At 41.1% G+C, this 13721-nt stretch overlaps 1 protein-coding gene across 1 annotated transcript in view; it reads left to right on the top strand.

Moving 5' to 3' along the window:
- COL22A1 (collagen type XXII alpha 1 chain) overlaps nt 1–13721 on the top strand; it is a gene marked incomplete at its 5' end in the record, with an annotated part of 155803 nt that overhangs the window by 118053 nt on the left and 24029 nt on the right. Inside the window, 5 exons of the mRNA XM_039388338.1 lie at nt 555–608; nt 8757–8801; nt 9213–9260; nt 11148–11261; nt 11435–11488. Of these exons, the coding sequence (XP_039244272.1) occupies nt 555–608; nt 8757–8801; nt 9213–9260; nt 11148–11261; nt 11435–11488 (315 nt within the window). The remainder of the gene's footprint in view (nt 1–554; nt 609–8756; nt 8802–9212; nt 9261–11147; nt 11262–11434; nt 11489–13721) is intronic.

Below are 13721 nucleotides of genomic sequence, written 5' to 3'. Positions count from 1 at the left end.
AGGTTTTAAATAAACAGTTTTTAAGCATTTTTCTTACTGAAATCTTACAGATTTTGGTATTCACCAAACACAATTAGTTTCTCAACATTCAGTTTTACAAGGACGCAATCCATTGTTGTGAAACAGATAACAGTACCATGTTCTCACAGACACCGGCATGAATTTCCAGCACAACAGCCAGTCCTAGCCAGTGCGATAGCTTGGCACTGAGGAGCTGGACCTTCTTTTCTCCTCTACCTTCCTGTGCTCACTCATATTTTCTCCCTGTTCAAAAACTTGCTTCCTATAAAGAGTCATTATTATCTTTCCAGTCGATGTATGTGAAATTTGACTTCATAGATGCTCATGGAGCCCTTTGAGGCACAGAAATAATGGATACTGGAATAGTGCATTGTGAGATTTAATTATATTTTTTCTTAACTCTCTCACAGTTGTTTAACTGCTAGTTAATTTTACCTCAGTAACTATTAGGTTGAGGATTTCTTTTCTTCAGCTAAGAGGCACTTCATAAATGCTGTTCACGTTATTGGGTTTGTCTGTTCTCTCCCTTCCAGGGTCCCCGTGGTGTTCCTGGTATCCCTGGACCACAGGGGCCTCCTGGGCAGGATGTAAGTAAAAAAAAAGTCTAAGTGCTCAATAAATTTGTCAATTCCTGAATCTAATATTTCTGAAAATTTATGCTTACAGTCAACTGCAATCACTGAGTGTTACTAGGATGGTCTAAGGGAGATGATTGACAGAAGTGGAGCTCTTACAAGTTAGGATGTCAGATGGGAAAATAGTTGGGATAAGGATTGCCTCAAGGAAAGTGATGGACTTTACCAGTGAACCATTTTAAAATGACGCTGGAGAATGGCAGCATGCACTGGGGAATGATTCTACACTGGAAAAAGATGGTTGTTAAGCTGTCTAGGAACTTCTTAGAAGTCTCTGAGATAAGTACCCCTGTAGTATTTCTATGAAAACAGGGCCACAGCTGTTGAAAAAAGTTCTTTATGAGTTCATTTCGCTGCTGCTATTGTTCATGTTGGATGACATTTTAACCTCTTGGTACATTGTCCTCTCTCCTGCTGTCTCAGTGGGTGAGTCATGGAACTGAGGAATAGAGAGGAAAGTGGCAGAGTCCCAGCTGGAAAACTGTCCCCTCTCACTCCCTGATTCTCTTGCAGTGCTGAATCAGAAAGAGGAGCATTTTTTTCTCTGTGATGTGGAAACCAGTCCTCTGACGGAGGCTCTGAAGATTTTGAAAGCCTTGATCTTTGGATTTGTGCCTGTTGAGGGAACACTGTGGGGATGGGGCAGTGACCTTCTGTAACTCTCCTCAGCACTGTTTCATGATGCTGATGTTTTATGTCTGAAATGGGTACCAGTTTCCACTAACTCCACAACAAGCAATTTTCAGCTCTAGTGTGGCTTTACTGACATACATCAGGTGGCCTAAAAGTTTTCTTCCCACCTACTTGTTGCCCAGAGGGGTTGTGGATGCCCCCATTCCTGGAAGTTTTCAAGGCCCTGGGGCTCTGAGCAACCTGGTCTAGTGGAAGATGTCCCTGCCCATGGCAGGGAACTGGAATGAGATGATCTTTAAGGTCCCTTTCAACCCAAACCATTCTATGATTCTATAATTCTGTTATTCTGTACTTGGTCACCAGATGAATGATAATGTCGGGATATTCTTCCACAGCCCACAACAGTAGAAATGGTCCTTTGCCTCCATCACCCTGTGTCCCCGAGCAGCTACAGATGTGGGATTGATTGTGTCCTGCTGACTGTCCGTAGATCTCCTCACCTTGCTTCAGATGACTGAGATTTTTAATCAAGAGGTTTTAAACATGAGATATGATAGATGGGTTTATTACAACTGTGTTGTGTGAGGCAAGTGCCAGAGGCAGCTTTTCAGTGTCTCTGACTCTTCTCAGACCAGTGTTAACTGGTCAGCTCTTGGAGAGGCAGCACTGCAGTCTTTACAACTTTTTTTTTCCCCTGCAGAAGATTAAGTCAAACAGAACCATTCCTCGTGGTACTTGTAAAACACATTCTCCACACTTACTGCACATTCCAGCATTTCTGGTGTTACAGCAGGGATAACCTATTTTGACAAGATCATGAATTCACAGTTTCTTGATCTCCATTTTCATTTAACTAGTACAGAGCATTTTTTGTTCTGTTTATGCCCTCTTGGATATCAATGAAGTGTTCCTGCATTCTCTGAAGCGTGCCCATTTTTGTACTCTGCTGTGTTCAAACAGTATGGCATCAGTTAGGAAAGCTCCAATTTGAATTGCTAATATGAATTTGCCATGCAACTCCCAAGCCATTCGGTGTCAATTGCCTTAATGACTTGCCTCAGAGTCTTGTATTTTGCTGTGGCCTTTGCAAATGTGTTCCATGTTTTTTTCTGAGGCAGAAAAAAATCTTTTAAATCACATTTACATACATTAAATTATTCTTTTCATTGTTTTTTCCAGTTGCAAGCTCATCAGATGCTTGTGGAAGTGTCTACCATAAGCTGTTGTACTCTCTGACACTGCAAAACAGATTTACAATTGTATTTGGGAAGGTGAAAGAGTCAATACTTCTTTTGCAATAGTTTTGGCTAGAATTATCTCCCATAGATGAATAAATTCATTTTTTTTTACATGACTACCTTCTAACTTTTTTCTAGTACCCTAAAAGCATGTGCCTTTTTTTTTTCTGATAGCGCTGCTCAGGGTCACCTTTTGAAATATCTGTTGGTAATTCAATCAAATATCAAGAGTTCTCAGGACAGTGTCTTGTTTTATTAAAATTTAGGTTTTGAAAATGCTTGTCTAGGTGTGCAGTACAGTTGTGCTGGTTTGGCCTTGTTCTGTTCCTCTTTGCAAAAGGCTTGGTATTTATTTGTCCTGTGGAGTTCATTATGTTCATAAAGCCCTACAAATTCTCTTATTCTGGAACAAAGCTTGGAGATATTGTCTTCTCCCATATAGATTATTTTCTTATCTTTAATTGCCTTTTTTCTTTTTTCTGATTAACTAAAGCTCTGATTATTAAAGCCTGAAAAGTGGAGTTTTTTAGGTCTTTGTTATTCCTGATGATACAACTAATTTGTTCTGTAACAGAACTACTGTATATTGTACCTGCTTTAATGCCCTCAGTCACTTAAAAAAATTACTTGCTTTTGGAAAAATATAATCCAAATCAGATTTTAATCTGCAGTATTAAAATAGTGTAGCCTTAAGTACCTTCTGTCAGAGAAACTGGCCAAACTCCTAGTCTGAGAATTATAAAAAAATATTTCTACATGTTAAATAATGTTATATGCATGGCTGTCTACTCCAGCTGCTGCAGATCAGGTCCCTCCTGACTGATAGGTAGATTTAAATTAGATATTAGGAAGAAATTCCTTACTGTGCATATAGTGAGGCACTGGCACAGGATGCCCAGAGAAGCCGTGGATGCCCCATCCCTGAAATTGTTCAAGACCTGGTTGGGTGGGGCTTTGAGCAACCTGGTCTAATAGAAGGTATCTCTGGTCATGGAAGGAGAGTTGGATTATCTTTAAACCCAACCATTCTATGATTCTATGAAAAGTTTATAGGAAGATGTAAGACCATAGGACAAACCATGGTGATGAGGTGCAGAGCTCAGCCAATCAAATGCATCCACCAGCACTCTTTTATGTGTGACCAGTCCTCTGTTACACCCTTTTCTGTCTACCCCTGTCTGTTACTCTCTGCTGTCCATTCCCCTGCACAGCCCCTCATGCATCTCCCCAGCTCTACCAATTCCTGCACCCCTCCCAGTTCAGGGTTACCCTGGTTTACAATCTTATCACTTGCAAAGTCTAGACTGGTCTCCCTGGAAGTGCAGCCTGTGGTTTCCTGATAGCCCATCAACTGGTGTGTGACAAGATTTGTATCTTGTTTTGTCTGTGTCTTGGCATATTTAGTTTCTGATTTCCTCCTTTTCCCTTAATTTCCCAATTGACAAGGTCCTGAATCAGATAATCTTGCTGGAATAAGCCTCCTCACACTTCCACATGCATTCATCAATTAGTGTGAATTTCCAGATTTGGTTCCCATCACTGCCATCCTTATTTGTTGGTCAGGTTTGTGTCCTTGATGTTCTAATTTATGTCTTTTTCCTTATTTTCCCTTGTTGCATTGAAAAAAGGTCTTTGACGAGATACTCCCAAAGGAGCAGACACTCTCTGGCCAAATACCCTTACACTGCATGTTTTGGGAATCATCCTCTGACTGTCTGCTGAGAGATAAAATGTTTCTGTTCAACATAACTACTTAGTGCTCTTAGATTAGGAAATAATCTGAATGAGACATTCTCTTATCCTACTATTAGCAGTGAGGGCACCTATTTAATAGGCCCTTTCTGTACTTTGATTATGATAATTTTAATTAACATAAACATTTAATTAATCAATATTTAATTAGTTTAATTATTCATGGTAACTAAGTTCCAGCATTACTGGGAAGTTAATCTTCCCCTGAGTTTACTTTCATAATTACAAAACCTTTGTGGATGCATATATTACTGTCATTGGATTTGAAAAGCAGGGTTTTCTTTTCTGAGGTTGATTTTCCTCTGCACTTAGAGGGGCAGTTACAAGGAGCTTTTCTCAGTATTTTTAGGGTAGTTACACCCCAAACCAGAATACACTTATTAAACCTCCTCTTGTCTCTTTATTGCTGTAACTTATAACCTATTTAAATTATTGCATTTCAAGTTTAATTTTCAGTTGTGTAATAGAACTATCCCACCATAAGCCTGTGTGACTTACACACTGTCCTTATATACTTATGTTTCGTTATAGATTTTCTTTAAGTCATGTATTTTCCCATGCACCACTTACCTGAGCATCATTTTTCAGCATATCATCACAGTTTCCCTCAGTTCCCAGTTAACAATCATTCCTATGTGTCAGATTTTGCAGACTGATACTCTGGATCCTGTGCATCACAGCTCCTCATTGCTGACATTTTTTCCCTATATTGGTGTGTTGTACCACTCATTGGAAATTCCACTTTGTACCAGCCACTGTTGGCTGCAAGTTCCTGGAAGTGTTCAAACTTTACGAGCTTTTCAACACTGGTTGTTATTTGGATCTGCATGTTTTCCCACATCATGTTAGCAGCATTTCTTTTCAGTGCCATATAGTTTTTTGGTCAGACTAATTTCTTCTTTTTTTTTTTTTTAATTTTAATTTTCCAGTTTCCTCTCCTATTAGCTTGTCAGATGAATTTATATCCTCCCTGTTATCATTCTAGCATTTTGATTCTGCTCTGGGCAATTTGAAAACGTGCCAGGGAAGGTTTAGGTTGGATATTAGGAAAAGGTTCTTTGCCCAGATGGTGGCCAGACACTGGAACTGGCTTCTCAGGGAAGTGGTCACCAAGCCTGACAGAGTTCAAGACAAGTTTGGAAAATGCTCTCAGGCACATGATGTGATCTTGGGATTGTCCTGTGCAGGGCCAGGAGTTGGACTCAATCTTTGTCGGTCCCTTCCAACTCAGGATATTCTGATTCTATGATTCTATGCTTGCAGCTTGACCCTTTTTGTCAGCCTTTTCTAACTCCAGGCCTCTATAGAACAACAATCTTTCCTTTACTTTGGATTATGCTTCCATTTGCCTGTCCTCTGCTAATGCACTGTGCTGAAGTGCCATCATCCTACATCTGTTTTTTTCTTTTTGGTTCAGAGAAACATTCTTCAAAGGGCATTCTCTGTTTGCGGTTTTGTACCTTTCAGTTGTGTGACTTTTCCTGGGAATTCAGTGTTTTTCAGGTTTGTCAGCCATGGCACAGAACTTAATCTCTTTTTCTGTCTCATTTACGCCCTGTTAAAGACATCACAGCTTCACATCATACAGCGTGCAAGAAAGTAGGTCCATCCCTTTTTGTCTCAAGGCAATCTGATACCATGTGGATATCACAGCTCTGCTTAAATCTTCCCAAGGATTTCAGTTTTATTCACTATCTTCTTGTGTGTCTTTTCACATAACTAAGAAGTCTTTTCCTATACTCTTTTAAAAAAATCTTCTTTAAATACTCAAATTACACTGCTAGTGCCTTGTTCATGTTTCAGATCCCAAAGTAAAAGGCTGTCAGTGAGCCCTATGGCAGAAATAGTTTATTTATAGCTGTGCTACTACTCAGCATGAAAGACATTTCTGAACTGTCTTTTCTGTGTTGCTTTTTGATACAGGATTATTCTCATGGTTCAAGTCTCCGCTTTGCATCACACTTTCTAAAGAAAGTGCTGTGTGAGTCTTCCTGAACACAGTAGATGTGGGAATATAAGACCTGTGTAATTGCTATTTAGTCAGCCCTCTTCCCACTTGCAAAAGTGGCTGAGAACCACAGTGAAGAAGATGCTAAAAGCATGACCTGACAATTAGCACCTGTTAAAGACAGGGGACTTTTCAAACATCCCACAGTCCTCTAGATTCACTTTGATGCTCTGTGGTGGAGGCAAAACTGTAAACAGCTATAATGTTTCCTTATTTTTACTCAATTCCCCAATTGTGGGGAATTATAAGTTAACCTTCTCCTTCGGACCTTATCTTCTCTTTATCCTCCCCTGCAGGTTTAGTTCCTTGGGAAACAAGCATTCATCCATGGGCTTCAGTACTACTTCAGGTCCACTTTAGATCCACTTCAGTTTGTGTTTAATATTCACCTCTTAGAAAGTCAAGGTAGCTGAAGGATTGTTGCTCACACAGACACATTTAATGTGGAATAGAAGAAGATGATCAGTATATTTTCCCCTTTTTTTGCTCTCCTCTAGCAAGACATAAAGGATTTAAGTACTATGTGAGACACAAGGATGAAATTCAAGTTTTCCCTATAGCTCTAGTTGTGGTGTAGCACACGCAGTGTGCTTCAGTCATAAATCCCCTGGTGGCCAAGTACTAACCATCTGGTTGTCTTCATAAATAATACAACAAACTGATTGGAGACAACAAACTAACCTGAGACAAGGTGACTGACAGAACATCCAGTCTTCATCCCAGCAAAGCATTTAATCAATTTTTAATGGAGGTTTCCAGGTGAATAATTTTGATGGCCTCAGATTTAACTAGCTAGCCCCTGCTGAGCCACTACTTGTATATTCATTGTTTTGATCATCATCCAGATTTTCATGCAGCCCAGAAAGCCAGTTGAGTCCTGGGCTGTATCCAGAGCACTGTGGGCAGCACGTTGAGGCAGGTGATTGTCCCCTCCCTGCTCCTGTCTGGTGAGGCCTCACCTGCAGTGCTGTATCCAGCCCAGGGGTCCCCACCACAAGATGGACAGCAACCTCTTGGAGCAAGTCCAGAGGAGGCCACCAAGATGATCAGAGGGATAGACAACCTCTCCTATGAGGAAAGGCTGAGAGAATTGGGATTGTTCAGCCTGGAGAAGAGAAGGCTTTGGGGTGACCTAATTGCCGTCTTCTGGTACTTGAAGGGAGCCCACAGGAAAGATGGAAAGAGACTATTTACAAGGGCCTGTAGTGACAGGACAAGGGGGAATGATTTCAAACTGAGAGTAGGTTTAAATCAGATATTAGGAAGAAGTTCTTTACTGTGAGGTTGGTGAGGCACTGGAACAGGTTACCCAGAGAAGTTGCAGATGACACATTTCTGGAAGTGTCCAAGGCCAGGCTGGATGGGGCTTTGAGCAATCTGGTCTAGTGGAAGGTGGCCCTGCCCATGACAGGGGGTTGAAACAAAATATTCTTTAAGGTCCCTTCCAACCAAATCTATTCTGTGAACACCCTGGGTGACAAATCTGGAACCACCCCAGAGAGCACTCCAGATGGGACCTGCTGCAGAATCAATAAAACTGAGCACAGAAAGGTGCTTTCAGATGGTCAGTAGAAACTGTTCCATTAGAAGCAAAAATAGTCAGGTAGGACAGCTTTTGTATGTGGTTAAGATAGATGGAAGATATTTTGTATGCTCTTTAAGGTTCTCAGTATAGATAGAACATGCATATGTTTGAGTGATGACACAGGGTGATGGACCAGGTGGATACAGGAATTTAGCAAAAAGTGGTTTGGGGGAATCTCACCAAATCTATCTTAAAACACCACTGCAAGGATACTCTCGATGAAGATTTCTGTCACCATCTGGACAGTGACCAACTGTCCTGTTCAAAAGATTTGGTTTCCCATGTGAGCATTAGTTTATGCAAAGATATTACAATAATCTGTAGATGTTTTTTTTGTTTTGTTTTGTTTTTAACAAACTAATGAGTTGCTAATGACAGGTAAGAGAAACCCATTGAGGGGTAGGGGTTGTCTCTTTTCCAAACCATCACTTTCTAGGCTTAAAATTCTAAGGATGCTGGTAATTTCTATGCCTTCATCTCGTGAAAACTGAAACCACTACAGCTCCCCAAACAAACAAACCTGTTTGCAAGGTCTCAATTTTGCATGTTACAGATGCCATCAGAGATTTAAAGTTTCATCCTTCACACTGTTGCAGTTCATAGTGTTTCCTGTGACCAGAAGATAAACTAAGGCAATTTCAATCTCTGTGTGACTGAAATAAATCTAGCAAAGTCACACGGTAGGTAAATGAGGTTTAGGAGGAGTTCAGAGGATGTTAAAGTTGCAGGTATTGAGTTCACTGTTTGTCACAGGCAAGGAGCAGTGCTGCTGAGCAGCAGACAGTAAAATGTGTGCTAATCCAGAGCAGTCAGCAGAGTGTAAGAGCAACCTGGGGGTTGTTGTATGATAATTTCACATTTCTTTTCTTTCTTTTGATCTGTAGGGTCTACCTGGAAGTCCAGGGGAAAGAGGACCTCCTGGAAAACCTGTATGTAACTTCATTTTTGTGTTACGTCTTTCTTTTAACTCAGTTTGCACCTGTACACCTCAACTCAGAAGAGTGCTCCGGTGCTTTTCCACTGCTGCTTTTCCCAGCAGAGTAAAGGGAAAAACACTAAGACCCACTAAGGGGTTATGATAAAAATATCTGTGACAACTTTGAAATGGTACGAAAATAACTGGATATTCTGCATGTAAAAAGCCAAAATTTTAAAGGCACCCTTTTAGCCCCACTGTGCAGTGCCCTCAGCAAGAACTCGTCTCAGATGTGATGAAGTGCATTTTTGTCCCAGTGAATCCTAGGCAAGGAAAGGGAATCCAATGAGCACATTCAGGAAAAAGATCTAATGTCTTGTTGCTTTTTAAAATTGTCTGAGATAATGAATTTCTCATTCCACAGGGTTCCCCACCCCTGCTCTCTCCAGAGGACATAAATCTCCTAGTAAAGGTAATCAGCCTTTGATGAGGGTGAGAGTTTATCTGTGTTTGATTCAGACCTGACTATCATTCTGTGATGGGAAAGTGTCTGACTATAAGTCCAAAAGGTGTCTTTAAACACTCTGTCAAAGCTTGAAACTTGTACGTCTCCTACTTGCACCGGTATTGGGACATTAGAGCTCACACTGGAGATCAAAATGCCATCTCCAGCAGTGAAATGACCTACAAAGATCCCTATAAAAATTTTGAGGCTTTCTCAGTTATTTCAGAGGCATGCATTCCCAAGGAGGAATAAACATTATCCAGTAGTATTATCCAAACCAGAAAATGGAAACCAAATTAATAAAATATCTGATTTTTTCACATATATCTTCAACAGTGACTGGAGTAATTTTGAACTGTGTGTGCAAAGTTAGTTTGCACTGTGCATCTGAAAGGATGAAGGTAGTTAACCCCAAAAGCACCCATGTTTCAAAGGTGATGTTCTGTCTGATTTTGCTCTCCATTTAGAGAGTTTTCTGGGAAACAAGTCAGTCTTTGGTAGGCATTGACTGCAAAATCCTTTGCAGATTTCCGTGGGCTAAGTTGGGAGTCTTTTAAGCTGTCTTGAAATATGGCAAGAAATCCTTTCTTATTGATTAAAACAAACTAAACAATTGCCTTCTTTTACTGACAACATTAACAAAAGGACCCTTTTAAGATTGCTACTGTGAAATGACTTCTTTGAAGAACTGTCTCTGTTTTGTGGAGCCCAGTATGATTCTAGAGGTTTCACTGTAAGGTGTTGTTTGGGATTTCTAATCTGGACAAGAACAAGACACTCATTCTTGGGCACAGGACAAAATTTTGGTATTCTGTCAATTATTTCCTTTACTTATGCTATGGTTAAACACACTTCTGCATTCTTTCTGCTTAGTATTTTTTCACTCCATGATTGGTACAGATCTGTCTAAAGCAACACCTTGAAATTCCAGGTGAAATAAGGGCTCTACTGTTCTGGGTATTTCTCAAGCACTGACATTGTAAGTAGATGAAGGTGCATGTAGGGACTGAGACTCAGAAAGGCAGTTTACCCCACAATTTTACAACAGATCATTGACAGAGGTGGGTGTTGTAACAAGGTCTCCTGACTCTCAGCCTGATGATCTGTCTGTTGTGCTGAGCTGTCTCTTATGGGCAGGATTCCCTCCCCTTTTGCTGAAGGGAGTCTGCCTTTGAAATGGAAATGTCATAGCACTGTATTTAATTTTCTGAGGATAGCTGAAGTGTAAAGACTACTGAGATGATGCTTCAAAGTTTTGGAAGGTTTGGAGGTAATGATTCTCCATGATAAAATTTGGCCAGGACACTGTGACATTCACTTAGTCTTCACAAACTCCATCGGATGAGTTCTCCTTGGCAATGCCAGCTGCTGAATACAGTTTCCCCTTCAGAACACCCTTTCTGACATTGTGCTGCACCTGTTTTTCCCTAGAAATCTGCCCTCTGAGCAGTAACCCAGCTCTTTCAGAGTGGTGCAGACACAGTTTTCTAGTAGTTTTGAAGCTTCAAAATGATGTTGTTCTTGTTAGCCTTGCTTTGCGACTCTCTGACCTCCGTGTCAGGAAGGGCTTTTTCCTTGGTTTCTTGATCCTGGATGATCTGTTAGGATCTAGAACTAATAGGAAACTCCCCATGGGAGCATGTGTGAGCTCAGCTGCTGCCCCTCACTCTGCTCCACACTGCCCCCAGTGCAGTTCTGTGAGGCAAATTCACCCCGGTCCTATCCTGTGAGGTAAAACTGCAAAGCTTTGCATATTATACCAGCACCACAGTGCTGCATTCATATTGGGTGTCTGTAGGGTCTGCTAAGTGCCTGAAGTCTATTGCTGATGTGTGTCTCCATGTTCTTTCCAAGGATGTGTGCAGTGAATGCCCTCCTGGCCCACCAGGACTGCCAGGCATCCCAGGTTTCAAAGGTGATAAGGGTCTCCGAGGACCACCAGGCAGAGATGGCCAGGATGGGAAAATGGTAAGAGAGCTGGGGAAGTGACCATGCCTTGGATCTGGTGTAACCTTGTTTTTCTTATAATATGGCTGATGGTTTCTTATAATTATTTTTTTTTTTGATTAACAACCTACTGAATCTTTTTTAGATACTTGTGGACTAAACTAGTGTTTACCTCTACCTTTTCTGCATTGTAGGGGGTTGCTGGTCCCAGAGGTCCTGCAGGCCCACCTGGGCTTGATGGCCCAAAGGTTGGTTGGTTGTTTTTCAGTTGTCCCATGAAAACTTTTTTGTGACTAATAATCACACTAATTAGTCTGGGAACAGGGTGCCCAGAGAAGCTGTGAATGCCTCATCCCTGAAAGTGTTCAAAATCAGGCTGGATGGGGCTTTGAGCAACCTGGTTTAGTGGAAGGTGTCCCTGCCCATGGCAGGAGGGTTGGAATTAGATGTTCTTTAAGGTCCTTTCCAAGTCAGACCGTTCTATGACACTGTGAGTATAATGGATCCTTGGTGGGATCCATCTCTGTGTGAGGAGGTAGCAGTGCCCTGTTGGGTGGGCAGAACTGCACAGCTCCCTGCATGGATGCTGTTTCACTTCAGTAGTGTCTTCTACCATCCCTTTCACATACAAACACGCACTTGAAGGGCTTGATTCTTGATATTGAGTTTCTTTACGTTGCTGTTCTGAAGACAGATAAGGACACGAAAGTTTCAAGCCAAACCAGGTGAGGAAGAAATCAAAGCCTCAGCAGTAGCCACTGTGCCTGTTCCTCTCCTCTTTGAATGTTATGTTCTGGAACCACTTAAATTAAGGCTTCTGCACTGAGCTGCTGGGCTCCATGTATACCGTCTGCCATGGTGGTTTTATCCACGAACTCTGAATATTTCCTCAAACAAGTTATAGGAAGAACTCCTTGTTTCAGCTATGTGCTTCTGCCTTATGGTCTAGGGACATAGGCCAACACAAAACTTCCATTGTCTGAGGTACTCCACATTTCAAGCATTTCCCATGAAGATGTCTGTCATTGGTCAGCTCACAATGCCAGTGCCTGGTCACAGCTGAAACCTTTACGACTGCCTAATGTGAAATACATTAAAAAACATCAGTGGAGGGAAAGAGAAGGTGATTTCGTGATGGACCACAGTTTCCTCCACATATCCCTGTATTACTGGCTTACTGTCTAAAATTAACTCCTGCTATTTTAACATCTTTGTATTTGCACTTATTAGAGTGTAGGACAAGCTAATAGAGATTCATGAATTAATTTTATATCTTGCAATGAATAGTGTGATGGAGAGAGCAGTACAGTCTCAAAAGTAAACACAGAGTTGATCAAAATGAAAGAATGTTCCAGGATAAAATTTGCAAGAGAATTAGTAACACATAAGGCCAATAACAGGCAGAAATGCCAAGCAGTCTGAGACATACCACATCTGCTACTTTCTTCTGTGTTATGAGAAAGCAGAGATTTAGGCATCAAAATTGGATGTTTAGGTGAAATACAAGGACAAATTTCAAACTGTACATGTGCATAAAATAAAATCAAGCAATTGATAAATAGCCTAACTTGAATTCAGTGAAAAGAGTTTGCAAATGCTAAAAGCAAATATTGTAAGACCCATGGGAAGGCACAAACACAGAGACAGTCTTTGTGAGTCCTTACTGAATACATTAGGAGGAATCTTGCAGTGAGAGACCCAAATTACTCTCTCTACTTATGAATATGTGGTATATTGTCCTTACCAACACCATCTAAACTATGAGGTCTCATTCTGGAACAGAGCAGTAGAACTTCAGATCTTTGCTCGTGAGCAGCTTTATGCCTTCTGTCCATATGAATTAGAGCTCTTTGAATTAATTGATAGAAACTCTCCCTCTCCCCTTTGTCTTCTAGCTCTCATGTAGTAAAGCAGAGTATTATTTCCTTGGCCAGCAGTTCATTATTGTTCTGTGCATTATTCATAACCTGTTCACCATCACCTCAGTATTTTTCACTGTGTGAGACTCATCTTGCCTTATTTGACTCATCTACATTTGAGTTAGTGTTACGACCCGCCCCAGAAAAAGGGGAGAGGAGTAACCCAGGTTCTTATCAATAATTCCCTTGGGGTGGATTAGAGTGAAACAACACCGAATAATAGGTGTCTGAAAAACATATATAGGTAGGGTTTATTTTAACAATTTTGTTTTAACAGGTATGTTAGCATTTTGGGTGTTGTCATCTATATTATATATCATAGGGATAACCCCTGGGGGGGGGAAATGCATAAGGGAGAGAAGGGAAAGACAGGATAAGGCTAAGGGAGAGAAAGGGAAAGAAAAGCTGAGAGTGGACAGATGTATATAGTCACCACCCATGGGGTCCAGTGATGAAACTTGGTAGTTGCAGCTTCCATGTCTGTCAGTCGAAGTGGTGGCCTTGATCTTCTGGGAGTGAAGGAGGAAAGCCCCCACACTCCAAGAAGTTATGAGTTATTATA

Source organism: Pipra filicauda, unplaced genomic scaffold (genome assembly GCF_003945595.2).
Source record: "Pipra filicauda isolate LSUMZ 115617 unplaced genomic scaffold, ASM394559v2 scaffold634_size201327_pilon, whole genome shotgun sequence".
Lineage (NCBI taxonomy): Eukaryota > Metazoa > Chordata > Aves > Passeriformes > Pipridae > Pipra > Pipra filicauda.
The sequence above is the reverse complement of the archived record's forward strand: the minus strand, read 5'-3'. Positions and strand labels throughout refer to the sequence as shown.